At 48.4% G+C, this 26,066-nt stretch overlaps 1 protein-coding gene across 2 annotated transcripts in view; it reads left to right on the forward strand.

The window, feature by feature from the left end:
• PBX1 (PBX homeobox 1) overlaps positions 1-21,387 on the forward strand; it is a 132,939-nt gene extending 111,552 nt beyond the window's left edge. Inside the window, exons 6-9 of one of the 2 annotated variants that reach the window (XM_063165224.1) lie at positions 1,017-1,176; positions 8,415-8,527; positions 10,078-10,167; positions 17,246-21,387. In XM_063165224.1, the coding sequence (XP_063021294.1) occupies positions 1,017-1,176; positions 8,415-8,527; positions 10,078-10,167; positions 17,246-17,338 (456 nt within the window). In that variant the 3' untranslated portion in view covers positions 17,339-21,387. The remainder of the gene's footprint in view (positions 1-1,016; positions 1,177-8,414; positions 8,528-10,077; positions 10,168-17,245) is intronic. The other variant, XM_063165225.1, reaches the window with a different exon arrangement.
• Positions 21,388-26,066: the final 4,679 nt, after the last annotated feature.

Raw genomic sequence — 26,066 nt, forward strand, 5'->3', positions numbered from 1 at the left:
AGGGAGAATACCCTTGGAATCTCACTGAAGGGGTTGGTCTTGCTAGCTCAAAATTGCAGCTCCAAGCAATCCTGGGAGTGTTGGAACCTTTCAGGAGAGCTGCAGCATCCTCCTCATTTGCCCATTCCCTTTATCCTGATGAGCTCTCTGAAAGAAAGTCAGTAGTGGCTGGAAGTTGTCTTCTGCTTAGAGACCTGCACATAGGAAGGCATTACCCTGATTCTCTGTGTTCAGTGCTGTTGAAGAAGCTGAGAGCTGCTTCTCAAGCTGTAGGGTTGAATCTTTCCCATGTCTGAAATAGTTCAGTGTGAGATAGTGCCCAGAAATGAACAGGAATGTCATCAGCATGTCTCTGGGCAAACACAGTGGAAATGTCTTCCAGCCCTTCCCAAGGCACACACTTCTTTTCCTGAGACCAAAGTTAGGTTTTAGGACAAGTCCTGTGCTCCTGCTGCATCCTTCCCCTGAAGTTCCTGGCTCATGCTAAACCTTGCAAAGCCAAGCTCAGTTGGATGAAGAACATCCACTTCTGGCTTTGTGCCCTGATTCCCCTCAGATGGATAAAAAGAGAGTTTTGCTGATGCTGAGGCAATTCTTTGTGTCAGCCAGTCCCCATATGATTCTCTGATCAATCAGGGCATCTATCCCATCAAAGGGATAACTGAGGAAGAGGCAAATAAAAATTCCACACACCTGTTCTCAAATTGTGCAACTTTGGGGTCATTTGACTTTGTTGTGTTATTTTGAATCCATCTTAAGGTTTTTGTGGGGTGGGCCTAGTGGTTCCTGTGGATCATCTCATCTCTAGCAGAACCAGCTACACCCACACAAACCCAGTGCTCCCATCACATTTCCTGATATTTGTGTGGCACACACGAGTGGAAGGTGCTTGGAAAACTGAGGGGGGAAAGAATCTGCACTGTTTAACCTGAGCTAATCCACCTTCCTCACCCAGGTGTGCACTTGGCAGAGCTGAAACCTTAACTTGTCCTTGTCTTCTCTTGAACTCGCTCTAGGTATCAAACTGGTTTGGAAATAAGAGAATCCGGTACAAGAAGAACATAGGTAAATTTCAAGAGGAAGCCAATATTTATGCTGCCAAAACAGCTGTCACGGCTACCAACGTGTCAGCCCATGGAAGCCAGGCTAACTCACCCTCAACTCCCAATTCAGCTGGTTAGTTTTGATTTTTCTTGTATTTTGGGTTGTCAGTGTTTGGGTTTTTGTTTGTTCTCACTCTCCCTCATACTCTCTCTTGTTTTCTCCTTTTGGTTGTTTCAGCTTTTATTCTCTGGGTCTGGTTTGCTCACTTTTGTGGTCTTAAAAAAAAAAACAAAAAAGGGAAATGGGTTTGGTTTGGTGGATTTTTTGGGGGGGTACTTTATTTTCTTTGCTTTCTTCTCCCTATTTTCTCCTTTTTTTCACTCTTCCCCTTCCGTGTTCTGTTTCTTGGTGGAAAAAAGGATGTGATTATACCTTGTGACTGGTGGTGCTGTGGTGGGGGTTATATGCATGGATGGTAAACACAAAACCAGAAAAGTGGTCCACAAACCATGGCTGGGATTGCTTGCACTTTGGGGAGAGAAAAAGAGTAATAGAGAAGTTATTGTGTAATGATTTTATTTCACTGGGGCTGAAAGCATGAGTGATCCTAATGGACAAACCACAGCATTTCTGAGATGTCCTAGCTCATGCCATTTTGGGGGTTGTTTTGGGTAAATTTTTATCCTTTGATTTTCTTTCTGTTGTGGTTATCTCTTTTGATTGCTCACATGACAGTGTCTGGATCACCTGCAAGAGTGTGCTCTGTGTGAATTTTATTTTCCCTTTGTGTCAGTGCAATCCAGAGAAATTCATGGGTCATTCCCTTCCCTTTCCCCTCTTCCTTCCCATTTGCTGTGGTTTCCATTTGTTTGTTTTGAGAGTCAAAGGCACAGAGCACTTTGCCCAGATTTCAACTCCTCTGCTAGAGAATGATGCTCAGTTCATGCCTGGTGCCTGCTGCGAGGTTGGCCAACCCAAAAAGGATCCAAGAGCAATGGAAAATTGGGATTTGTTTGCAAGGAGAGGGAAAAAAAACAAAACTTCATGGGTGCCATACACTTTGTAATCCATGCAAATATCTGTGTGCCTGTTTTCTTTGTAGGGGTGGGAGGGAAAGTGGGAATGTGCCACTCTTGAGCCTTTGAGCTGAGTGTTTGCTCACGGTGCCCTTCCATGGGGATGTGATGCTTGGTGTTATCAGAGAGGCAGGAAGGGAGCAAAGAGGATGGTGGGCAGCAGGATGTCACACAGGCCATGCAGATGCTGGCTGCCATCAGGACATGCTTCTGTAGTGAGCATAACCTGCTTCTGCAGGTATCAGAGGAATCACTCTGCAGAAACACCCCTGGCTCTGGAGGATTTGGCAGCCAGGGGTCAAACAAAGGGACATGGCTCTCTGGCCAGGACAATCTCTCCCACCTCTTCCTCACCCAGGGCTGTCTGCTCTGCCTCACGTGCTCTGAGGGCTTAGGTGGATGCAGCAGAGCTCCGCAGAGACAGTTTGCTGGAGTTCTGTTTGATTCTTTTTGGTTTGGGGATTTTTGTTACCCTCCCAATCTCTCAGCCGATTTTCAAAAATGTCATTCTTTCCAAAGAGCTCACACAAAATACCTGGTCAGGTGGGCTTTCCTGGTGTTAACACCTCCTGTAGAAAATGCTGGAGGGAATTCTGCTGGAGAGGGCAGAATTGTGTGTGTGGAGGGAGAGGCCTGCTGCCTGTGATGCTGTCCTGCAGCCCACATCAGTCTGGACCAAAGAGATGCAGCTTTCCTTCTTTTCCTCTTTCTTCAGCTGGAGTCAGATCCAAAGGCCTGGAATAGCAAGGGAACAGCTTCAGATTGCCTGAGTGGGTCTGGATCTGGGCTGCACATAGGAGAAAAAGCATGTCCTCAGTGTCTGACTGGTTAAATAGTGCTCCAGAGCAAGGCTGTTTCCTCGCCTTCCCCACAGGCAGTAACGCGGTTGTTTCAGAGATAAATTGGCCAGTGCCCTGCAGTAAACAGCTGAGATAATCCCTGGATAACACTGCTCTTTCAAGAAAGGACAAACAGTCCTGTTATTAACAGGGAAAACTTGAGCTCCTGGGTCCTCTTTGTGGCTTACTTGTCTGCAGTCTGGAGTCATTGACCTCTTTTCGCGTGCCTCAAGTGTCAGCGGTGCTAAAACAGTAAAGTGGAGCTTGCAGGCCACAGAGATCCTTCTTGTGCTCACAGATAAAGTGTTCCCCACCTGGCCCAGGTCCCACTCCCTGCCTGTAATGCTGCAGCAGTGGGGAGAGGCCCCAGGTGCTCTGGGTCAGCTTGCAGAGGCGGTGGGTTTGGGTGTCCTTGCAGGTCCTCTCGTGAGAAGACAGCTGGAATTGTGTGGGATTTTTATCTTGTGACAGTTGAGATCCGCCCAGCTGAACCACACAGATGTTACAGCTCAGCCAGGCATCCCTGCATGGTCACATTTTGGGACAAAGACATGTCCTGAGGACACCATGTGATTTCCCCTGCTTCAAGTTGTCCTGTAGGTCCTAGCAGCAAGAAGCAAACCTGCATGTGTTGGGTCTGAAATACCTGAGAAAGATTGGGACAATTGTGTCCAGGACCATGAGCCATCAGATGTGCTGGATTCTCCAGGGAGGATCGTGGAAGCTGATGAAGAGGTGAAAAACTAAGATGGCCAATGCCTCTCCTTTTACACCGTGGACTTCTTTATGTTCCCACAGCATTGGCTGAGATTTTGGTGAGGAAGTAGCCTGAACAATGGTGGGACTTCCTGGGAATTTGTAGAACTTCCTGGTTCAAATACACTATAGATCATGTGGAAAGAAAGTAAGCAGAGGACAGGTCATGAGAATGAAATGACCAGCAGGGCAGTCCGTGGAGGGCTGTGATGTTGGAAGAGGAGGTGGAGCTGGATGCAGTGGGACCTGGGACAGGAGCTAAATTCATTTCTGCTGTGGCCACGCAGGCCCATCTGTTCTCTCATTGATGCCCACGTTACTGGAGATCAGTGAATGGCTACAGTCAGTCAGAGAGATTGGCCACACATTGACAAGGGCAAGGATTGCATCTGTCTGGCCATCTGGCAGGTTGAGAGCAGGGTCCCCCATCCTCAGTCACCCAGGCCTGAATGTCAAACACCTTTTCATCCGCAATCGCGCGGCTGGGCTTTATCGGCCAGATGTTCACATAAGCTGACAAGTCTGGCTCATTTGGGCTAACAACTCCCCATCCTCACTTTGATTTCCTGGACAATCTCAGCACAGAAACCACATGGCAAATGAAAGCTGTTTTATGTGGGCAGAGCCTTCTGCCAGCTGGATTCCTCAAGGGCCACGCACAGGTGATGGCATCCAGTGAAATCTTGAATGCAGGGCAGCCAAAATTGTCCTGAGGTGTTTTTTTTTTTTTTTTACCTGCTCGTTCTTTTTTTGTAAAAATCTTCTTGTGAAGCCGCTGCCTGGAAATGTACTTCATCAGGCACAGGTGTCTTCTCTGCCTTCTTCCATTTGTGTCTAGAACACACCACTGGAGAGGACTCTGTTCTGGTCATGCCTTCACTGTCCTCAGTGTTTGGCAAGTGAAAAAGAACAAATACCCTGCTGGATCATCCCTGGATTTTGGACCTGCACTGTGGCTTTGCCCAGCTAAGGAGCTACACAGTCCATCACTACATTCTTCCCTCATTTTTTGCCACTGTAGAGGCACCACAAAAAGTCACAGGAGGCATAAATCTTGTGCTCTCTGTGAATGTATGTATGTTATTGCTCTTGGCTTCAACTAGGAATCTTGTGGACATGACCAAAGTCACCTCGGAGGTTCAGCTGGATCTCTCTTGTTGGTGGTAGGTGGAATGAGGCAGCAGATGAGGATGGATTGATTTCAGCTCCAGTGAACACCATTACCCTTTTTGTTTATTTGTGGTGCCATTCAAATTGTCAGATACTTTAGAGAAAAGTACTTACTAGAGGTCCTGAAAAGTTGGAGGTGGAAGTTGAGACTGTCAGAACACAGAAGACATCAGAGAAGCCCTCTGAAGAGCTGAAAAAGTGGTTCAAAAGACACCAATGGTCAGGTTTGTGAAGACTTTTGAAATGGAGGCAAAATTGAGGTGGGCTTTGCTCATCAGAAGTGTTAGGGGTGGAAGAAATCTCTTAGCAGGCATTGTTTTGATGTAGGCTTTCATCCAGAGCAAGATTTGACCGCCAGAGTTTGCTCAGACGTTTCCAGCACTCCTTCTAAAGCTGGTGCTGATAGAAACTCAGCACCAAGGAATAGTGGGGATAAATCTTGCCTTTAAAAAGATGTCTGGGTGCTGAAGATAAAATACTCTTCCAGCCTGCTGTAACCATGGGTTTTCTGATAGGTTTTATTATCTACCCACAATAATTCCAGGGACTTCCACGCCAAGATCAGAGCGCTTTCCTCCTGGACTCACATTTTCAAAAACGTGAAGAGCAATGGAAAATTGGGATTGAGAAGCTCAAAGATGAGCTTCTCTCATTTACAGCTTCTCAATTCCCGAGGATCCCCAGACCAAATTACAGCCACCCAAAACACCTGTGGTGCATTCAGGACAGGAGCCTTTAGAGGGACAGGTTAGATTTACAGTGGGGCCTCCTCTAGTGGAAGGACTTGACTGTAGGTCCTGTAGGTGCTAGCAGCAAGAAACAAACCTGCACATGCTGGGTCTGAAACACCTGTCTGAGAAAGGTTGGGACAATTGTGTCCAGGACCATGAGCCAGATTCCTGGATCTTATCTCTGTGGAGGATATCTGAGATTAAATTTTCAGGGCTCTTCAGCCTGCTGCCCCCTCTCCCAGCTGGGTGCATCAGGCCCTCTTAGCTGTGTCTCAGGCTTGGGGCTGCTGTGATTTGGGGCGTGGTGAGTGCGGAGACAGCGAGTGCTGAAGCAGCAGTGGCAGTGCAGAGGGCTCTGCAATTACAGCTCTGATCCAAATGCATCCATACACGGGGGCCATTGCTATGCGCATATTTATCTCTGCATCCACATCAGCAGCAAGACATATTTACTGTTTAGATATGCACATATATTGTAAAAACACCCCTTGCCAATAGCAGTGTATATCTTGTAAGTGACATTTCCAGCGCTCCTCATGATTTCCAAGACACCGTCGCTCTTCAGAACTAGAGTTTGTGGCTGTTTGTTTATTTTTATTTCCTCCCTCCCAGTCTCAATTTTATGGCCAGGTTTGTTAAGTTTCAATAAAATATCAGTTAAGTTTATGGCATTTTTATTTGTTATTGTTGTTGTAATTTTCTTTTGGTGTAGGGGAAGGTGGGATGAAATGTTGCTCAGCTGGGGGCAGAGTGATAGCAGTGCCATGTCAGGTGCTTAGGGATTCCAGAGTCCTCTCTCCAGCTCTGCCACTGATTATTTGTGTGATCTCAAAGATTTCTACTCACCTCAGAAGAGGAGGGAAATATTCTCTGCCTCTTGAGGGGTAGCTGCAGAGTCTTTTGGTTCTCAGCAGCAGGAAACGGGGTCTGAAGCATCTTTGTGTGTGTGAAACGTGCCCATCTTCACGCTTGGAGTTGAGCACTGTCGGGGGGGCTGGCCCCAGTCCGCCAGCTCATTTCTCTAGGTTTTTTGCCTTCAAAATGGCAAGGTTGGGAAGTGACAGGAGCCCTTTGCCAGCTGAGCAGAGGAGGTGATGGTTACAGCTGCCTCCTGACTAGTCCCGGTTATTTCACGCAGCGCTGTGGGATCGCTCCCTGGAACAGGAACAGGTTGGGCAGGTTGACAGTGAGCACAGACAATGAGCTATTCCTGGCTTCACAGAGCACCAGTGGGAGGGTCCTGATCCAGGGCTCACTGTGCTCAAGATGAGTCTTTCTCTTGACTGTCTTGAGTGTTGTATTTAGCAGTGGTGTTTCTGCTTTCCTTGGATTCTGAGAACTGACAAAAGAGCTGGTCACTAAGAGAGCAGCAGAGAATGTAGTGAATATAAAGTCTCCAGCATCGACCTCCCACCTGTTCCCTGACCTCTGTCAGAGGAGGTTTCCTTCAGAGGAGCCTTGTCCCTGTTTCCTCCCTGTCCAGCAAAGGGAGGGGGATTGCCAGGCATTTCTCAGAGCATACACATGAGCCATAGTTGGGCAGTTCCACCAGGACTGTGGTTGCCAGTGTTCCAAGCTGGAAATGGCAGTGTAGATGATGAGAGTACATTTGGGACTGGAGCTGAAAGCATAGCTGACCTGGGCCCCTGAAGTCTCTCCTTTCCAAGGCTAACGTCATGTATAACTAAACCTTGCACGTTGAGCTGTCTCACACTTAACGCGCTGATCTGCACGATAAATTCTGAAATAATCCCATAAAACCTTTTTATTTATTTTTAACCCCCTTGCTGCCTTCCCTGCCTTACAGTTACACGATGGGTTTGTTTCTTCTGTTGAGTGGTTGAGGAGGTGCTCAGATATCTCTCGAAGCTGGAGGCACAAAACTTTTATTTCTGCAAAGGCGTGATTTATTTTTTCTTTTCATTTATGATTTTTTTTCTCCTGATCCCACCCAGTTGTCTTCACTGTTACAATTTTTTAGCGTAACACCGACGACTGGTGCATGCAGTGGAGAATTTGCTTCCAGAGCTTCTTCTTCTGGGACAGCTGGCCCAGGAGGGCTGGACACCCTTGTGTTCTCTCACAATCAAAGACTTTTGCCAGCGTGATGGGCACTGGGAGTTAAACCCAGGCTCCTTCACATTTTTGTGAGCCTTTTCTCCTGGTGCTCAACAGTTCCCACCAGTGATGGGTTCCTGATGTCCTGAAGGCAAACCCCATGCAGCACTCCCTCACAGAGCCCCACGTGGCTCAGCCAAAGCTCCAGCCATGGGGCCGGATGGGCTCTGGATGTCTCACCCTGCAGGGAGCAGTTCAGGCTAGAATTACCCACCCTGCCTGAGCTTCTCAGCACGGGCTTGGTTCACCTGCTGCAAAGGCTTCTGCTCTCGACAGCAGGGCTTTTTTGGGTAATTCTGGTCTCTAGTACAGTCTGCTGGGTGGACACCTCCAACAACCGGGGTCCTTCAGAGCTGTCTGAAGGATTCTGATGCTGTCCGAGTCCTCCAGGCTGTATTTTGTTTGTCTCAGTCAAAAGCATGAAGAATCCTTCCTCCAGCTGAGGAGCTGTTGAAGAATGTTCTTGGCATTGAGCTGTAACAAGATGTGGCTTTGAATAACCTCAAGAGTGCATCCTTTTTTTTTTTTTTTTTGCTTGCTCTGTTCTTCATACTACTAACCTGACTGTGTGTTTTTGTTTTTGTGGTTGCTTTGCATGTTGTTCCTTCCTCTTGGCTGACAGTCATGGGGTGGATCTTTTTCCTTTCTGTGATTCAGGTGCCTCACTCTTTCCTTTCCAGGTTCTTCCAGTTCTTTTAACATGTCAAACTCTGGAGATTTGTTCATGAGCGTGCAGTCTCTCAATGGGGATTCTTACCAAGGGGCCCAGGTTGGAGCCAACGTGCAGTCACAGGTAGGGACCCATCCGATGTACTGCCAGTGAATGCATTAGTGTTGGAGGAGCCCTTGATTGTATTGGCACTTCTCCCTCCCGCCTGAAAAGAGCAAATCTCAACCAGCACAAATCAACCAACCAACACTTTAAAAAAAAAAAAAGGCAAACCAAACCAAAAAACCAACCAACCAACCAAAAAAAAAAAAAAAAAAAGGCAACAGGAACAACCACCAAAAAAAAAAAAAAAAAGAAAAACCAAACCGAAAAACAATCCAAAAGAAACCAAAACCTAACACCCAACCAAACCAACAACCATGGTCTTGAGGAGACTTGCCCACACTTTGTGAATGCATTTGGCTCTGGCTTGATAGTCGTACTAGGAGGAGAGAAGGTGTAGAAGAACAGGCACAAAGTCAAGCAAAAGCAGCTCAGGTTTAGGTTCTGCTTGCTTTATTCTTCCAAGGGAATGGGCCAGATGTTTGGACTGGTGTCTCATTTTCCAAGACTTCCACTTACTCCTTTGATGCCAAACTAGGTGTCTGCTGAAAGGCAATAAATGTTCAAATATGTAGATAATTTTTTTTAATTTATTCTTTTATAATTAAAAGCCACACTTGACCATCTCCCCACCTCCCCAAAGCACAGGCACTCACACCACCCCTGTATATACCAGGAGGAGAGAGCAAGGGAGCTTTGAGCAGCAATGCTGAAACATCAACCCATTCTTGGGGCCAAAATAAAGAATTTAAAATAGCCAGGATCTCACTCAGATCTCCCACCTCCCATCCAATGTCCAGATATGCCACAAGTCCCCTCTCTGGCATCTAAGGCTCTGCTCTGTGCTGAGAGACGACAGCCACTCTGACACTTCTGCATTGGGCAAGGAGAACTCTCTAAAGCTGAGGCTGCTCCCGCTGGGGCTGAACATGGAGCACACATCATCATGGGCAGTGAGATGTGCTCACCACGTGTGCCACCGCTGGGGCTGGGCTGGGGTGTGAGGGAGAGGAATGGGGCACCCAGAGGAGAGCTGCTGGTGCCTTTGCCATGGTAGGTATATTTCCTTTCTGGGCCCTCCACCGTGGAGGCGCTCAGCCAGCTCCAAAGATCTCCTTCTGCTGCTTCTGCACTTCTCTGTGAGCAGTGCTTGGGGTCAGGGGTGGAAGGGGGTAGGGGTAGGAAGGTGTGTCCTTGAGCACGATGCTGGAGATGGCTGCAACAGTGTGCTCCAGGAGATGCCACCCCGCACTTGTCATGCTGTTCTCCCTCCCCACTCTTTCTGTCAAAGGACATGGGACCAAGGAGAGTGTGACAGGGCTGCTGGGGCAGGCAGGGGATGATGAGGGAGGCAGGAGAGGTCCTCTGGCTCATTTCTCTCCACAAGACCAGCTGCGGCTCTCTTTGATCCCTCTTCGAACGTACACCTTTATTTTTATTACGATGGTGACCACGATCATTGTTATTCGTATTTGTTTGCTTTTATCTTGCCAAAGATGAACGGAAGCAGCTTTGGCCACTAACCTTTCCTTCCCTCTAATTTGTGTTTTTGTTGTTGTTGGTCTGTTTAGGTGGATACCCTTCGCCATGTTATCAGCCAGACAGGAGGATACAGTGACGGACTCGCGGCAAGTCAGATGTATAGTCCGCAGGGCATCAGTGTAAGGAAAAAAAACAGGCTCGGGTTCTGGTCTTTTGGGTTGTTTTTTTATTTTTTTCTATCATTTTTGTTCTCTCACTGCCAATTATTTCAAAGCCATAGGGCTCGGAATGCCACTTAGTAGGACTTGTCTTTGCTTTTACGGTCACCTAGTTTATTGCTTCAGTATCGGTCACGCCAGCGGCGCAGCTCTGCCCACAAAAAAAGTGGCGGTGCCGGGGCAGGCGGCGCGCAGGCAGCTGGCGTCTCGCACTGTCACAGCCCATCATCGTCCCCCCGCCACCTGCGGCCACGCACGGAGCCGCTAAACAGGTGACACCTCCCGTGGCCGTGGTGGGCAATGTCACCGCAAACGAGGTGGCTCCGTGCTGGTGGCGCCGCCCTGCCACGGTTAAAAATAACCCGTCCCCGGCCGGGGTCTGAGAGCGCGGCGGCGATGCGGGCGCGGCGGCGATGGCGGTTGCGAATGGAGAAGGAAAAAAAGCCCACAAAGCCAACGAGCGTCAACCCAAGGAAACCTCGCCCAAGCGGGCTGGGGGAGGATGCGAGGGGGAGGGCGGTCTCTGGAGCATCTTCTCCTTGTTCTTGGGTGCGCTGGCGGGTTCTGACTAGCATGAAAATTCGTAGCGACAAGCTGTGTCGCACAGGGGGAAATCGATCAGACACACACAAGGAGAACCCAGTGTAGATTCGGGACAGCAATCCAACTTCATTTCTCAGATCAATCGTCCACCCTCTCAGCAGCAGTGACAGCAAGCTGGGAGAGGAGGGCGGCCTGGAAAAGGAGGCTGTGAGCGCTGAGTGGGTGGTGGCAGCGGTGTCCGGGGTGGCACAGAGGAGGATGGGGACACCAATGGTGGAGATAGCCTTGAACTGGTCAGAGAGGTGCTGGTCCTCTGGGTGGGATGGTGGTGACTCCAGCACGATGCCATTGCCAGCCAGTCCCCTCACTCTGCAGTCCACAGGGCCAGTTGTCACCTGGCGTGTGACCATCTTGCAGGACGGCCACCACCAGCGTGCAGAGAGGGGTGCCCTGGGACGGGGGGCTCTGCTCCCCTCTCTGCAGTCACCAGGGCTTAGTGGGCGACTTGACGTCAGCAGGCAGAGGCAGGGAGGATTTGTGAAGTAATGTAATTGAACATGTGCAGATAATTATGTCTCATTACATAAGCCCCTTGCAAAAACGGCACTTGGAAATGCCACATGAAAGAGCCTATCGTTCCGCATTAATTTCTCCGTGTGCTGAATTTATTCCCTTTCTGGCTTTTTAATACTTGGAGAGTAAATGAATCGCGGGCTGATCATGATAAGAGATGATACTTTTGTATAAATTAAAATACCCCCAAGGAAAGAGGCTGAGCTGATTACAGTTGCAGTTGGCTTGGAAAATAACAGTGGGCTGGGTTAAGCCAAAATTTGCGGGGGAGAGTTGCTGCTGGGGATTGTGAGGCAGGGAGGGGGTGACTGGGGAGAGAAGAAGGAAGAGACAGCAAAAACTCAAAAGCTGAATAGGACAGGGAGAGCTGGGCTGGTGTTTCTGGCTGTGATTCTCTGTGGGAGAACCAGTGTTCCCATGAGTAGCAATGAGGACTGGTGAACTGAGAGTGGCAGGGCATCTGTGCATCCCAAATGGTGACCTGGCATGTTTGGTGCCCCTTGTCTTCTCAGGCTGGTTCTCACGGAGGGCAGGAGCCCAAACTGACCCGTACTGGATGATGTCAAGAGAGGGGCAGGTTGGCAAAGGGACTGCAGCGTGTGGGTGACTCCTCAGTTCCCCACAAAGCTGTGGTGGGCATGGGGAATGAGGCAGGGAGTCCAGAGCTGAGCAGACAGTTTAGGAAGCACCTTCTGGATTGCCTGTTTGTTTGCCCTGTATCCCAACCAGGGAAGGGATGTCACTTAATTGAGGTCCCAGTTTGTGCACCCTGAGGTGTGGCTGCCCTTTTGGAAGCACTGGTGCTGGGGAACTCCTCGGTGCAGGCAGGGTGACCGTGTCCAACAGGCACGGAGGGCTTCCCTGCCTTTCCCTGAACCCTTCCACGGCGAGGAGGAGCACGGAACGGAGCTGTGCCGCACAAAGCTGCCGTCCCCACATCACCCGCGCGTCCCCGCGAGCCGCCGGGAGGAGATGAGCCGAAACCCAGTCAGGGGCCCTGTCACAGTGATGTCTGCACGGGGCTGAGCTTAAGCCATCCCTGGAGCCCGTCAGCACCGGGCAGTCAGCGGCAGGTTGCCCAGCTCCACTGCCGGGAACCTTGGCAGGAGAGACAGCAGCGCTCGGGGTTTTCGCCTTCCTTGATGGAGGATGAATTTTTAAACGCGTGTAAGTCGTGACAGCTGAGGAGAGGGATCTACCCACAGCCCAGCTCCCTGGGAGGCTGTGCTGCTGTGGCTGACAGGCTGCTCCGAGGGCAGGAAGGGCTTGGAGCTGGTTCTGCGTCGTTAGCAGGATAATGGGCAATGTCCCAGCCATCACCAGTGCTGTGACCCACGGCTGAGGCAGAGGGAGAGCTGAGCCCTCCCCTGCACAGGTGGGGACAGCAGCACTCCCAGCAAGGGATGGGGACACTCTGACAGTGGAGGAGCTGTGCTGTGGATACCCAGCCTGGGTCACACTCAGAAGAAGCAGGGACCTCCCCTCCTTTTGGGAGGTTTGGGGTGTGAGCCACTGTCACCCTGTTTTTTAAAGATTTTCTAAACCTTGTGATGTTGACATTCTTGTAGTGAACTTTCTCACACACTTTCTGTGAATAACTCATTGTTTTGCATTCCTTTATGGAGGAGGAGAAAGTTGATGGACTGTTGGTTTGTCCAGTGTCATTGGACAGGTGGCACTGTCACCCTCCAATCCTCTGTCGTTTTTGGAAAACTATAAATATTGGAGTCAGAAATTAATCTTCCCTTTTTTCTTCACCTTGAGAACAGCGGTGTGAGCTTGTGTTCTTTCGTGTCCTATAGCGACAAGCCACCCCTTTTGGCAAACTCTGAGGCTGTACGGTCTTGCACCATGAGGTGAGATTTATTAAATGTTAAATCCTTTGGGAGGTTTGGGGGTTTGAGCCACCCCTTTTGGCAAACTTTGAGGTTTTGCACCGTGAGGTGAGAGTTGTTAAATGTCTGGGCTCTGTGGACAGTGGTTGTTCATGGGGGTCCACATGTGTGTCCAGGAGGTCCCTCAAGATTTCAAAGCATTTATGGAAGCTCAGGTTCTGTTGGGTTCCAGTAGAAGCTGGATGTTTATTGCCACAGTCCTCTGGAGTGTCCTACCCCAAAACATCACCTTTGCTGCCACTGCCCTGTGGCTGTAAATCCACCAAGAGTTCTACTTCCCCCATATGCTACTGAACGAGTGAACTACAGTCATCTTAAAGCCTTTCAGAAATTTGGTTTTGCACTTAATTTAATTTCCAGATGATTTAAACATGTAGATGAGCTGTTTTTAAAGTTCATGAGAGAGAGTGAAGGTTTTGATTTAAAACTGCTGCTGTGCAGCGTCTGTGTGACCTGGATGGTGGTGCCCATGGCAGGGTGTGACAGGGAATTTTGGATCCACTCTTGTCAGCAAGGATTGGTACAAGAAGAAGCTGAGAGCTCCTTATTTGACCTGAGATCTTTTGATTGAAAAAGTCGAGCCTTGGGAAAAAAAGTTGTTGCTCTGTTCCTCAGCCAGCTGCAGTTCACCATCATGGTCAAGTTTTGGTTCATGGTCCTGACCTCCAGCTGGAGTATGGAAGTTGGTCTGGCAGGGTTTCAGTGCACAGGCTCCATCCCTAAGGGATGCCTTGGTGTGTTCTGATGGCCATGGATGCCTGGCCATGACCCTTGGGAAGGGATGTCCTCCCCAGGCTGGATCCTCTGGTGTGTGATAAGACCTTCAGTGCTTGTTGTAAGGAGGCCCTGACAAAGCTTTTAGGAGCTGTGAGAGGTGTGAAAAGGCACTGAGGCTGCTCTGTCAGACCAGCCAGGCTGGTAACTGGTGTGTTTGGAGGCTGTTGTGACACCCTGTGCCATTGTTGGGGGACAAGGATTTGGTCACAGGAGGTGGGGTGCTGAGACAGCCTCCTTGCTAAGCAGAAGGAGTCTTTAAAAGTTGGCAGAAAGTCATCTCCCAGCCCCACGTAGGAGGCCCGGGCAGGGAGCCAGCCAGACTTGCTGGAGGTGACAAAAATGCTGAGACCTGTGGAATTGGGCATCAAACCAGTTGGTTCAGCAGTCTTTCACTGGGGCTCCATATTTGGACAGTCACCAAGGCTTTGCCTGTGCTCTGGCACCAGAAGGTGACATCTGAGGAGATGTCCTGGAGACCACTGCTCTGTCTTTGGCATCTGCCCCTCCTGAAGAAGTCACAGCCGTGTGCAGGGGCTCGGCAAGGAGGAGCAGCCTCCTCAAAAGACTCCCTTGTCTTTGAGGGAGACCCCAACTGATTTATTGCAGTCAAACCCCAGGGCATCTCCTTGCCTGGAAGAGGTAGAGCCATCTGGGTGGAACTGGATGGATCCCACATGTGGCTTGATGCATGCAGCAATGGGGTGATCTTCAGGATGAGTGGGGATGGTTCTGCATGCCCTCTGCCTGGGGAAGGATCCAGCCTCCTCATGGAGGACTTTTCCATACCAAAGGATGGTGTCCACATGTCAGAGCCAACCTTGGGTGAGAGCCAACCTTGGGTCCTCCTTTCTATCACTTGACCCACAACTTGCAGCCTTCCCAGGCCACACTGGCTTCTCCCCAACATCCCCTTGACTTCCTACTGGTTTTGTTCAGCCACACAAATTCCTGAAGTACAGGAAGGCTCATTTCCAATCTGCTGTACCTTCCAAGGATTTTGGGTGCCGAACGTGAAGCCGCCGCTCGATTGCTTCTGTGGCTGGCAGGCAAAAAAGAAAAAGGCTAAAAATAGTCGAGCACAATAGGGCCAGAGCCCTGCTCCTCCACGGGCCCCCACTGCTCTCCTCTCCCCCCTCCTGCTCCTGTAACGACCCTGCAAACACTAAATGGCATCTGAGTGCATTAAGCAGCAAACTCTCCGGTGACATAGCAATTACGGCTCTGAAATAGATTTGGTGCGTCACGCAAGATAAGGGTTTTGAAAGTTTCTGTTGTGATTATAGCTTGTAACTCCAACAAATAACAGGCTTGGTAATAAGAGGCTGCCAGCACAGCTATTGTGGTTCTCTCTCACTGATGGCACGTAAATTGCTATTAATGTCCTAAGTGTACTTGAATATGCCAGTCTCGGGGCGGCGGAGTTGGCTCTGTGTCTCTCTTTACGCGGCCTGTCATTGTCGGGCTGATAATCTACAGTAATTGCTGCCTCTTGCAGCAGTCCAAGATGTGTAAGGGTGGGTATTGCCTCCTGGGGAGAGCAGGGATGGTGGGTCAGGGCCTGGCTCTGGGTGGGAGCTGCTGGGGGCAGTGGGCATGGGGTACACACGGGGCTGGTGATGCTCGGGCATCGTCTGGTGTCACGCGAGGTGGAGCAGAGTGGGGTTTGCTAACCCGTGAGCAAGCTGAGGTCGTGATTCCTGCTTTGCCTGCTGTTGCCTGAGCCCCTTTGGTGCCGTGCAGGTATGGAAGGGCACACGGGCACAGCAAGGGGCGTGCACACACCTCTTGTCTTGTTTGCTTTGTGCGTGTCCTGCTGGGAGGTGGTGTGGTTCTTCAAACGTGAGTTCTTCTGCCTGTCAACTCTTTGATCCCATCACAGCAGCCTCTCAGGCAGGCAGGGGCTGGGCAGCAGCACCTCAGTGATGCCTTAAGGAGCTGGAACAGAGGCTAGACAGAGTTAAGAGGAATAAAGTGGAGATTTATTGAAGTGCCTTCAAAAGCCATACCCTGGCAGTACCTGGATGGCTCCAAAATGGAAGCAAAAGAGGGCTTGGTCACAAGATCTCACATTTTTATAAGTTTTAGTCCATTTTAGGAGTTAACTGTCTAATTAATAGCTTCAAATTATGAAGTTTCATCCTCCTTGCTTGCTTGCCTACCCTCCTCACGTTGTTTATGCTTTGGGCCTGAAGTTTGAAGAGATTGTCCCTGAGTCTCCAGCTAGAACAGGATCGTTTTGTCTTCACCACCCTGTGAAAAGATCCCAGTACCACTTAATATAAAGCTAAAAATGGAACAGAAACACTTAAAACCTAAAGTACCCTCAGGGTGGGGAGCTTTTCTCCCCTGAGCCCTGTGGGGTGTGCAGGGTCCCAGCTGGAGGCTGCAGCAGGCGGTGGGACAGGCCAGGCAGCCGCAGTGGGCAGAGCAGCCCGGGCGTGTCTAAAGCAGGACAGCCACTGCTGCCAACTGGAGCTGGGGCAGCGCTCGGGAAGGATTCATTTGCCAAGCACTGAATCAATGTCAGAGCAGGCACGGGAGGTTGGGTGCGACATCTGCTCCTCTCCAGAGGGGATGGCAGCGGCCGAGGAGCAGCTTCTGCGCGCTGCCGGCTCCTGCCCGCGGCCCTCCGGAGCTCGGCTCTGCAGCGCCTGCAGAACGTTTGGCTCTGCATCTGTCTTTAGGAGGAGAGTCAACCTGCGTGCCGTGGTTTGCTGCATGAGCCCTCAGATGGGATATATTGTTGGCACCTCTGTGGCTCTGTTTGCCTCGGTGAGGCGGGGATGGGGAGCTTTTGTGCGGGACAGCTCAGCTCAGCAGTTCAGTGGGACGCACTGCTTGTCCTGCACGTTCACAGCGCTTGTGTTCAGATAACATTCAGGCTGCTCATTCTGTTTGCTATTTTCTTTCTTCCATATGAGGAAGGGTTATAATCAGGGGTTAAAAAGCCCCCAAACAACCAGAGCTCAGGGTTCTGGAGAAATACACTGTTGTTTTTTTTTTAAGGAATGAACTTTCTGTGAGCATTTACAGTTCATCAAAATCTGTTTTCAACAGAAATGTTTCTGCCCTGGGATGGAGCCTGATGGAGCCCTGTGTGGGGTGGGATGGGGGAATCAGAGGGGATATCTTTGCCTCCTACAGCAGTCCCAGCTGAGGGAGAAGGGGGCGGATCTGAGGTGGATGGGTGCCTTGGGTAGGGCTGCTTGTGACTGATGTCTGTGTGTGTGTGTGTGTGTCCCTCCCTTCAGGCTAATGGAGGTTGGCAAGACGCTACTACCCCATCGTCGGTGACCTCCCCCACAGAAGGCCCTGGCAGCGTTCACTCTGATACCTCCAACTGATCTCCCAGCAAATTGCATCCCTGGCTGAGCCGGCCCCGGCGGGGGCGGGAGAGGAGGGGGCCTCTCCTAACACCGCAGCAGTCAGACTGGAGGTGAACCCAATCAGCACACACAAGAAGACTCCTTCTCTTCTCTTCGTCGGGATGCTTTTTTCAGCCAATCTGGACACTTCTTTATACTCTCTTCCCTTTCTTTTCTGGGTAGAAGCCGCTGTCCCCCTCCCCGCCACCGCCACGACACCGCTCCCTTCCCCTCCCCGCTTCCCACCCAAGCTAGAAGGATTTTAAGGAGGAAAAGCAAAAATCCACCACCACCACCACCACACAAAGCAAGCCCAGAGCAGTGTACAGCCTCGTGCTGGGTGTCTTTCTGAGGAGCTACAAATGTACCTCAGTCACGTCCCGCTCCCTCGCCAGCAGGCAGCCCCTGCCCCCCTTCCTTTCACGCTACCTCTCCGTAGGGAATTGCCACCGTAGGGAATCTGCTCCCTCCTCATCTTTGCAGCTTCCCTCACTCAGCCCTGCCCTGTGAGCTGTCCCTCAGCTGCCGCAGGCACGGGGCAGCGGGCACAGCCCCCGTGCACGTAGAAGGAGCCAGCGTGCTCCCCCTCGCTCCCAAAAGGTGCCGTTCCCATTGCCAGCCCTGGGGAAATTCCCAGTGCCAGCCCTTCCCAGCCAAGCATCCCTCCCACTGGCTGCTGTGACCTGGATGAGCTGTGGAGCCCTGCTGTCCTGCCTGGAGGGGAGAAGAGGAGGGAAGGAAGGGAGGCAGAGGCAGGTGAGAAGCGGCCATCACCGGTAACACCTCCAGGAGCTGTGTGGGATCAGGCATGGATGGCTGCTGGGACACCAGCAGCTCTCACAGCACCTAGAGAGGCTGCTGGTGGAGAGCAGTGCCACGGGGTGTTGGCTCCCATTTCCAGGAGGAGCTGTGTCCCCAGTTCAGGCAGCACCCACAGAGGTTTGTGCCGCCCCGCTGCGTTCCCAAAGCCAGCAGTGAGGGATGGGCAGCAGAATGCCAGGGGCTGGAAGTGCTGGGGTGAGTGTCTTGGGTGCTTTTGGTAGCTCTTCACACCACAGGGTTGCTCTGTAGGACGGGAGGTTGCCCCTCTGGGGGATGTCTGGGTGCTGGAGCTGCTGGTTTGACCCCAGGAGTTACCTGGGCAGTGGCCATGGAAGGACTCACGGGACTTTCTGCCCAGCTTTTCTGGCCCACTGTTGGGACAAGCAGTGGTGGCTGGCAAGCAAGGCTTCATCCTGCCCCTTCAGGCTGGTGCTGGGAGGATGTGGCTCCATGGAAGAGCAGCAAGAGGCAGCACCAGCTTCCCTGAGCTTCGTGCCAGGGTGCGACTTGTGGCCATCGGTTCTTTCCGTGGGCACGAGGAGGCTGAGCCAGCCTGCACCAAGACCCTGGGTGTGGTGGCGCTGGTGAGGGTGCAGGATGTCTGGCACCTCGTGGTGGATGCCAGGATGCCCTGGGATCAGTTCCTCACGCTGTTGAATGTCCATACCCACCCTGCTTGTGCTGGTCTCCAAGTGGGAGCTGCCAGCGCCGAGCAGCGTTAGACAGAAACCATTTAAAATTAAAGCTCTGCCAAAAATGCTTCCACCCTTCTGCTGGAAAAAATCATGGTCCTTGGTGGTGTGGCTGCGGCTCCAGCACGCTGTCACCTTGCAGCACAGGTGTGTCATGTGTCCAGCAGTGACACTCCTGCTCCTTTGGCATCCATGGCAGAGTGGGCAGAGCGGGATGTGGCATGAGGAGCCTGGGGCTGCCTCCCAGCTGCGTGCTAGGAGCATGGAGAAGGTTGTTTTCCTGCCAGGACAGTCGGGAGGTGCTGCCCACCTTCCCCAGCTCTGCACCTTCCCACTTTCCTCCTCGTCTTCCCATCTGCCTTTTGTCCACTTGCAGCTTATTTGACATGAACCTGTCCTGGCACGGCGTTCCAGGGGCACAGGACTGGCTCGGGCCTCTCCTGCTGAGCCACAGCAGTGCCCTGCCTGCAGGAATGCCACCAATCCCTTTGGAAAGCACCTGGGAATGAGCCAAACCACGCTGGGGCTGCCCCTCGCTCCTCCACGGTACTTTGCAAATCCCCTCCTGGGTTCCCCGCTTGGTCCCTTCAGTTTATGTTGGCTTGCCTTTTCCTTTGCTTTTTTATTTTTTTTTAATTTTTTTTTTGTTTTATTTCTCCTCCCCCATTCTTCTCCTCGCCCTGCTCCAGCCCTGAGTGTTGTGGGGTTTTTTTTCTTCTTCTTTTTTTTTTTTTATTATTATTTCTCTTTTCTGCCCAGAAAAACCTGACTTCGATACCAAAAAAAAAAAAAACAAAACAAAACAAAAAAAAAAAACCACAAAAAAAACACAAACAAAAAAAAAAACCTGCAGAAACTCAAAAAAAATAAAAATGAAAAAAAATCACAAAAAAAAAACTCGACGATTCTTTCAGCTTTATTAACATTTTCCATTGTTTCTTGCGATTTGTGTCTCGTTCTTTGTAGTATTGATGATAACGAACATTTGATAATGAATGTTCTTGTATATTCAGATAAAGGAGAAAAAAAAAACCAAAAACGCAGTCGGAATTTAATAGTGTTTATAATAAAAGAATAAAAAATGACCCTCTTAGCACGCAAAATTGAACAGGGGGAAGGTCCCATCCCTGTTCTTTCTGTGGCAACAAGCGCTTCATTCCTGTATAGTTTATAACATCAAACTACCTACATTCATCCTCCTTTTTTTTTTGTTTGTTTGTTTTTTCCCATGGTTTGGTTTTTTTTTCCATTTTCTCGCATTTGTGAATTAGTTCAAGAATGCTAGAAAAGTGTAGAGTTGTGCACACTCATTTCTTCTTACACAATGTTTAAAAAGTGACGGTAATTCATTTTGTAAAACTTTAAAAAGAAAAAAAATGGTTGGAATAGTGAGCATTAATAGGTACAGTCTAACACTTTATGTTTCTTAACGTTGAGACCCAGAAATGAACCTTTTCGTTGGGGTTTTTTTTTTTTATTATTTTTTTGCCTTGTTTGGGATGGGGGGGAGGGGGCTTTGATGATGATGATGATGATGATGATGATGATGATGATGATGCTGAGTTTATTTTGACCTGTCCGAGACGATGGCCTTGCCACCTCCCCTGCGCTTTTGAGCTGTGGCCAGAGTGATGTGAAAAGTGATGCTGGTGTTTTTGGGGGAAGGATTTCCTCCGCACTCCTCTCAGACCCCAGCTCCAGAGGATCCTGCTGTGGGGCTGAGCTGTGGGATTTCACCTCTGGAAAGAGATGGAATTCCCGGGGGTTTTGGGGAGGTGGTTGGGGGCAGTCAAGCCCTGAGCCCCCCTTGTGGGTTCCACGGGTTCCAGCCTCCATTCTGGGCGTGTTGCTGAGCTCCTGGAGGTGATGATGAAAGGGCAGGAATCCTTCCCAAAACGTGGCCGTGGTTGGTTCTCCTCCCTGAATCCCAGTGTCCCAAAACCGAGGGATTCGGGGTAAGGAATGATCCAGCCTCACCTTGCTGGAGATGGGGTCTCAGAGCCTGGCCCCGAGCCCTGAGCTGGGACAAGGGGTGGGACGTGGCCACAATGCCCCAAATCCAGCCCCAAATCCCAGTGGATGCAGAGTGGGGTTCAAGGAGAAGCCCTGAGGAAGGTGCTGGTTGGCATCACTTCAGTTTTCTCCCAAAACATTTTCCTGCTCCTCCCAAAAAAAAACCCCTGAGCTTTTCACATCACTGACCAGTTTAGGGTTTGGGGTGTTCCTTTTAATCCCAAGGTTTCCTGGAGTCCTTTTGTTTCCGTACACCTTTATTATTATTATTATTTTATTATTATTAAGAGGATGTAAATCAGACATTGCCTGGGGGGTTGGTTTTGTCGGTTTGCTTTTTTTGTTCTTGCAAAGCCCTTTCTGTCCCTTGTAAAGGTGATCCACTTTGGAGTTGCTTTTTCTTTTCTATTTTTTTTTTCTCCCCATCTTTTTGTTTTTTCTCTCTTCTTAATGGATTCCAAATATTAAAAAGAAAAAAAGAAAAGAAAAAAAAAAGAAAAACCCTTAAAGAAAAAAGAAAAAAAAAAAAAAGACTCTCTGTTCCAACCTGGTTTTGAAACTTTTCTGCTTCTGTAAAGAAAAAAAAAGGCCTCTGTCTTTCTGATCCCAATTGAAACTTTTATGTTCTATGACGATACTAACAAGGTGTAGGTTTTACAGTTTCCTGATTTGTACTGGTAATGCATATTCCAAATAAATAGTTTCTTTTGTTGCAAAAAAAAAAAAAAAATCAAAAAAAACCAAAACCCTGAAACCAAAGCTGGTGTGTTTATTGGGGAGGAAAAAGAAGAAAATGAGGTACCCTGGGGGGTTCCCCAGGAAGGGTTTGGGGTGCAGAGATGGGGGTGAACAAAGGCAGTAAATACCCTGGTGCTGGGATGGTGTGAGCCAGAGGGATGTGTGACTGGGGATTCTGCCTGAGGCACTGCATCCCTGGTTTTACAAAAAAACAAACAAAACAAAAACAACAACAACAACAAAAACCCAAATAAATAAAATTTTTTAAAACCCCAACCAAAAAAAAAAAAAAATCATTAAAAAAACCCACAAAAAACAATACACCATACAACAAAAAACCACATCCAAAAAAAACCAGAAACAAACAAAAAAATACCAAAAAAAACCCGACGACAAAAAAATCCCTTTACTGCTTTTTTGGACTTGTGCACTTTCTAAATAAAAAGCTGGAAATGGGATTTCCTTTATCACACCAAGATCTGGGGCAGGGATGGGGGAGCAGGGGAAGGCTTGATAGCCTCTCCTGTTTTCCTTGGAGGGAGGTGGGCATTTTAAAAAAAGAAAAAAAAATTTTAGAACATTTCTGGGAAGAAAAAAAAAATTCATTTTAAATTTAAAAATAATTTATAATTTTAAAAAGAGTTTGTGCATAGGATGCAAACCAGATTGTGGATGGACTTGGGGGGTGGCTGTGACTCTGTGCCCCAAACACCCCTGGCTCCCCTTGGGATGAATCCCCAGGAGAGCAGCCAGGGATGCTGGAGCTGGCTGCCTCCCCCATGGATTTCTTGTCAATGATTATTCAATCTCCAGGCTGACCTTTCTGTTCTAAATAACACGGCAATATCAGCCCGGGCCAGCCTCCAGCTCGGGCTGCAAATTAACTGTATCGCAGTGCGGCAGGGCCCCCCGAGCCGCCCGCCCCAGGAATTATCTCCCTCCTAATTCCAGTTTAAATATCAGCCTGCTCCCAGCTGCTCCCTTCTCATCAAGGCTCACACCGGCTCCAAGCAGGGAAATGTTAAGTCTCACCGGGCCCTGGTTGTGCTGGGGGATGATTTTGGGGCTGGGCGAGGCTCTGCCGCGCATCCTTGGGCGGGTTTTGGCCACACTGACAAGGTGTAGGTTTTACAGTTTCCTGATTTGTACTGGTAGCACATATTCCAAATGAATAGTTTCTTTTGTTGCTAAAAAAAAAAAAAAAAAAAAAAAAAAAAAAAAAAAAAAAAAATCAGAAAAAAAGCCAAAACCCCGAAAGCAAAGCTGGGGTATTTATTGGGGAGGAAAAAGAAGAAAATGAGGTACCCTGGGGGTGCAGGAAGGGTTTGGGGTGCAGAGGTGGGGGTGAACAAAGGCAGTTAATACCCTGGTGCTGGGATGGTGTGAGCCAGAGGGATGTGTGACTGGGGATTCTGCCTGAGGCACTGCATCCCTGCTGCCTGCCCCGTGCCTCAGTTTCCCTGGGCATACGGAGGCGAGATCTCCTGGACACGAGGATTTGCCCATGAAAAAAAAAACCCCAAAAACCAAAACAAAAACCCCAAAAACCAAAAAAAAAAAAAAAACAAAAAAAACCCAAACCCAACCATAAACAACCAAACTAAAACAAAACAAAAAAAAAAAAAAACCCCAAAAACAAAACCAAACCAATAAAACCTGGCTCCGCTCCCAGCTTGGGTCTTGGCCACTGTCTGCCAAACCCAGGCAGGTTTGAGGTGGGAAAAGGGCACTTGGAGCCTCCCAGAGCCAGGCTGGTGCAGCATCCTCCTTCCCTGCCTTCCTCCCTCTGTTCCCCCTCGCTGGCTGCTTGTGGATGAAAGGCAAACCCACAAATGCCAAACTGGATTGTTTGCCTCTTCCCTGCCATACCCAAACTGGATTATTTGCCTCTTCCCTGCCATACCCAAACTGGATTATTGGCCTCTTCCCTGCCATACCCAAACTGGATTGTTTGCCTCTTCCTTGCCATATCCAAACTGGATTTTTTGCCTCTTCCCTGCCATATCAAACTGGATTTTTTGCCTCTTCCTCGCCATCTCCATCCCCCTCTCTGCATCCACATTGTTTCCCCTTCTCCCTCTGCCACTCACTTATCTGTAGGATTTTTTTCTTATTTTATTTTTCCCCCCGTTTCTCTGGTTTTGAGCAACCAAGTTCAGCAAACCCCGAGGTGCAACTCCTGCACTTTTCCATTTCGAGTCGCAATATTCTAGACCAAAAATCCCAGGGGGAAAAAAGGCAGAGCGTGCACATAATTCCCACAGCAGAAGCTTCAAAAGGCCTTTTGGTGAGCAGACAGCCCGGGCTGGCGACCCACACCCACATTATTAACAATCCTCCCCTCCTAACCGAGGGGCTGGGAGGTGTTAAAGTTACAGTTGGCAGTAAAGCCCCGTCTACAGGCAGGAGAATTTAATATACGGCAGAAGTTTCCCCTATAAAAAGCCAGGGTTATGTTTTCCTCCAGTTCACCAGGAGTCTATAACTTACGACCTCCATAAATGTGAGTGGGTCTCACAAGTCAGCCCATCAGTCTTTGGAGTAATTCTGCTTTGTAGTAAAATATTTTATTGTGCCTTGGATGCAGGCAGCCTGCCCTACCCTGCTCGGGGTGGGTGGCTGTCCCCACGTCCCTCCTGTGCCAGCACCCTGGGGATGGCGTGGAGGGCCTGAAAAAAGAAAATTCAAATTTAAAAATGTAATAAAGTAAAGTAAAATAACATGAAATAACATAAAATAAAAAATAAAATGAAATTAAATGAAGTAAAGTAAAATAAAATAAAATAAAATATAAAGTAAAATAAAGTAAAATAAAATAAAATAAAATAAAATAAAATAAAATAAAATAAAGTAAAATAAAATAAAATAAAGTAAAATAAAATAAAATAAAGTAAAATAAAATAAAATAAAATAAAATAAAATAAAATAAAATAAAATAAAATAAAATAAAATAAAATAAAATAAAATAAAGAAAAGTAAAATAAAATAAAAATAAAATAACAAAATAAAATACAAAATAAAATAAAATAAAATAAAGCTACAATGGAGTAAAATAAAAGAATAAAAAGATATTATAAGATAAAAAATGCAGGTAAAATAAGATGAATGTAAAGTAAACTTAAATGAAACAAAAGAAACCCCAACTGAAATACTGAAATAATAAAATTGGAATGGAGTGGAATGGAGTGGAGTGGAGTGGAGTGGAGTGGAGTGGAGTGGAGTGGAGTGGAATGGAATGGAATGGAATGGAATGGAATGGAATGGAATGGAATAGAATAGAATAGAATAGAATAGAATAGAATAGAATAGAATAGAATAGAATAGAATAGAATAGAATAGAATAGAAAAATTTAAATGAAATAAAATAAACCCAAACCAAAATAATAAAATTGGAATGGAATGGAACGGGATAGAATAGAAAAATTTAAATGAAACAAAATAAACCTAAACCAAAACAATAAAATTGGAATGGAATAAGAATAGAATGGAATGGAATAGAATAGAATAGAATAGAATAGAATAGAATAGAATAGAATAGAATAGAATAGAATAGAATAGAATAGAATAATTTAAATGAAATAAACCCAAACCAAAATAATAAAAATGGAATGGGATGGGATGGGATGGGATGGAATGGAATGGAATGGAATGGAATGGAATGGAATGGAATAATTTAAATTAAATAAAATAAATCCAAACCAAAATAATAAAATTGGAATAGAATAGAATAGAATAGAATAGAATAGAATAGAATAGAATAGAATAGAATAGAATAGAATAGAATAGAATAGAATAGAATAGAATAGAAACAGAATATACTAACCCCCCCCCCCTCCCCGGGCATGAGCTGTTGAGAATGTGTGCTGCACCTTTTAATTATTGCTAATGAGGTAGAGTTTTAATCGCTTTACAGGGGAATTGTGGCATCTCCGTGTGTGCTGGCAGTGCCTGGGATTGTGTGGGAAGAGGGGATGGTGTGGGGGGTGAGGAGGAGAAGGGTGAGGATGAAATCCAAAGGGGGGCAGATGGATGGCACAAAGGCAGGGCTGGACCAGAAGAAAAATATATCCCAAAAAAAGGAAGAAACAACAAGAAGGAAAAAAAAAAGAAAAGAAAAAGAAAAAAAGGAAAAAGGAATGTCATCTTTGCCTTACCATCTCGCCCGTCCTCTGGGCCACCAAACCTCTCCGTTCGTCCCGTCGCCTGCAGCCATCGGTGAGCCCAGGCAGGGCAGCTGAGGGGCGCAGGGAGAGCCCAGGTAATTAAAAATGCAAATGAGCGCTGGGGCCGCGCGGCTGCCGGCGCCTTCCGAAGGTGCAAATTACGAGAGGGGTTTATCCTGTGCCCCTGTGCCCCTGGCTGGGCCTGCGCTTGCTCACAGCAACCTCCCGAGCACAGAAAAGGGGGCAGGAGAAAGGATGGGAGAGAAAAAAAAAATATCA

This window comes from Melospiza melodia, chromosome 11 (assembly GCF_035770615.1).
Source record: "Melospiza melodia melodia isolate bMelMel2 chromosome 11, bMelMel2.pri, whole genome shotgun sequence".
NCBI classification, from domain to species: Eukaryota; Metazoa; Chordata; class Aves; order Passeriformes; family Passerellidae; genus Melospiza; species Melospiza melodia.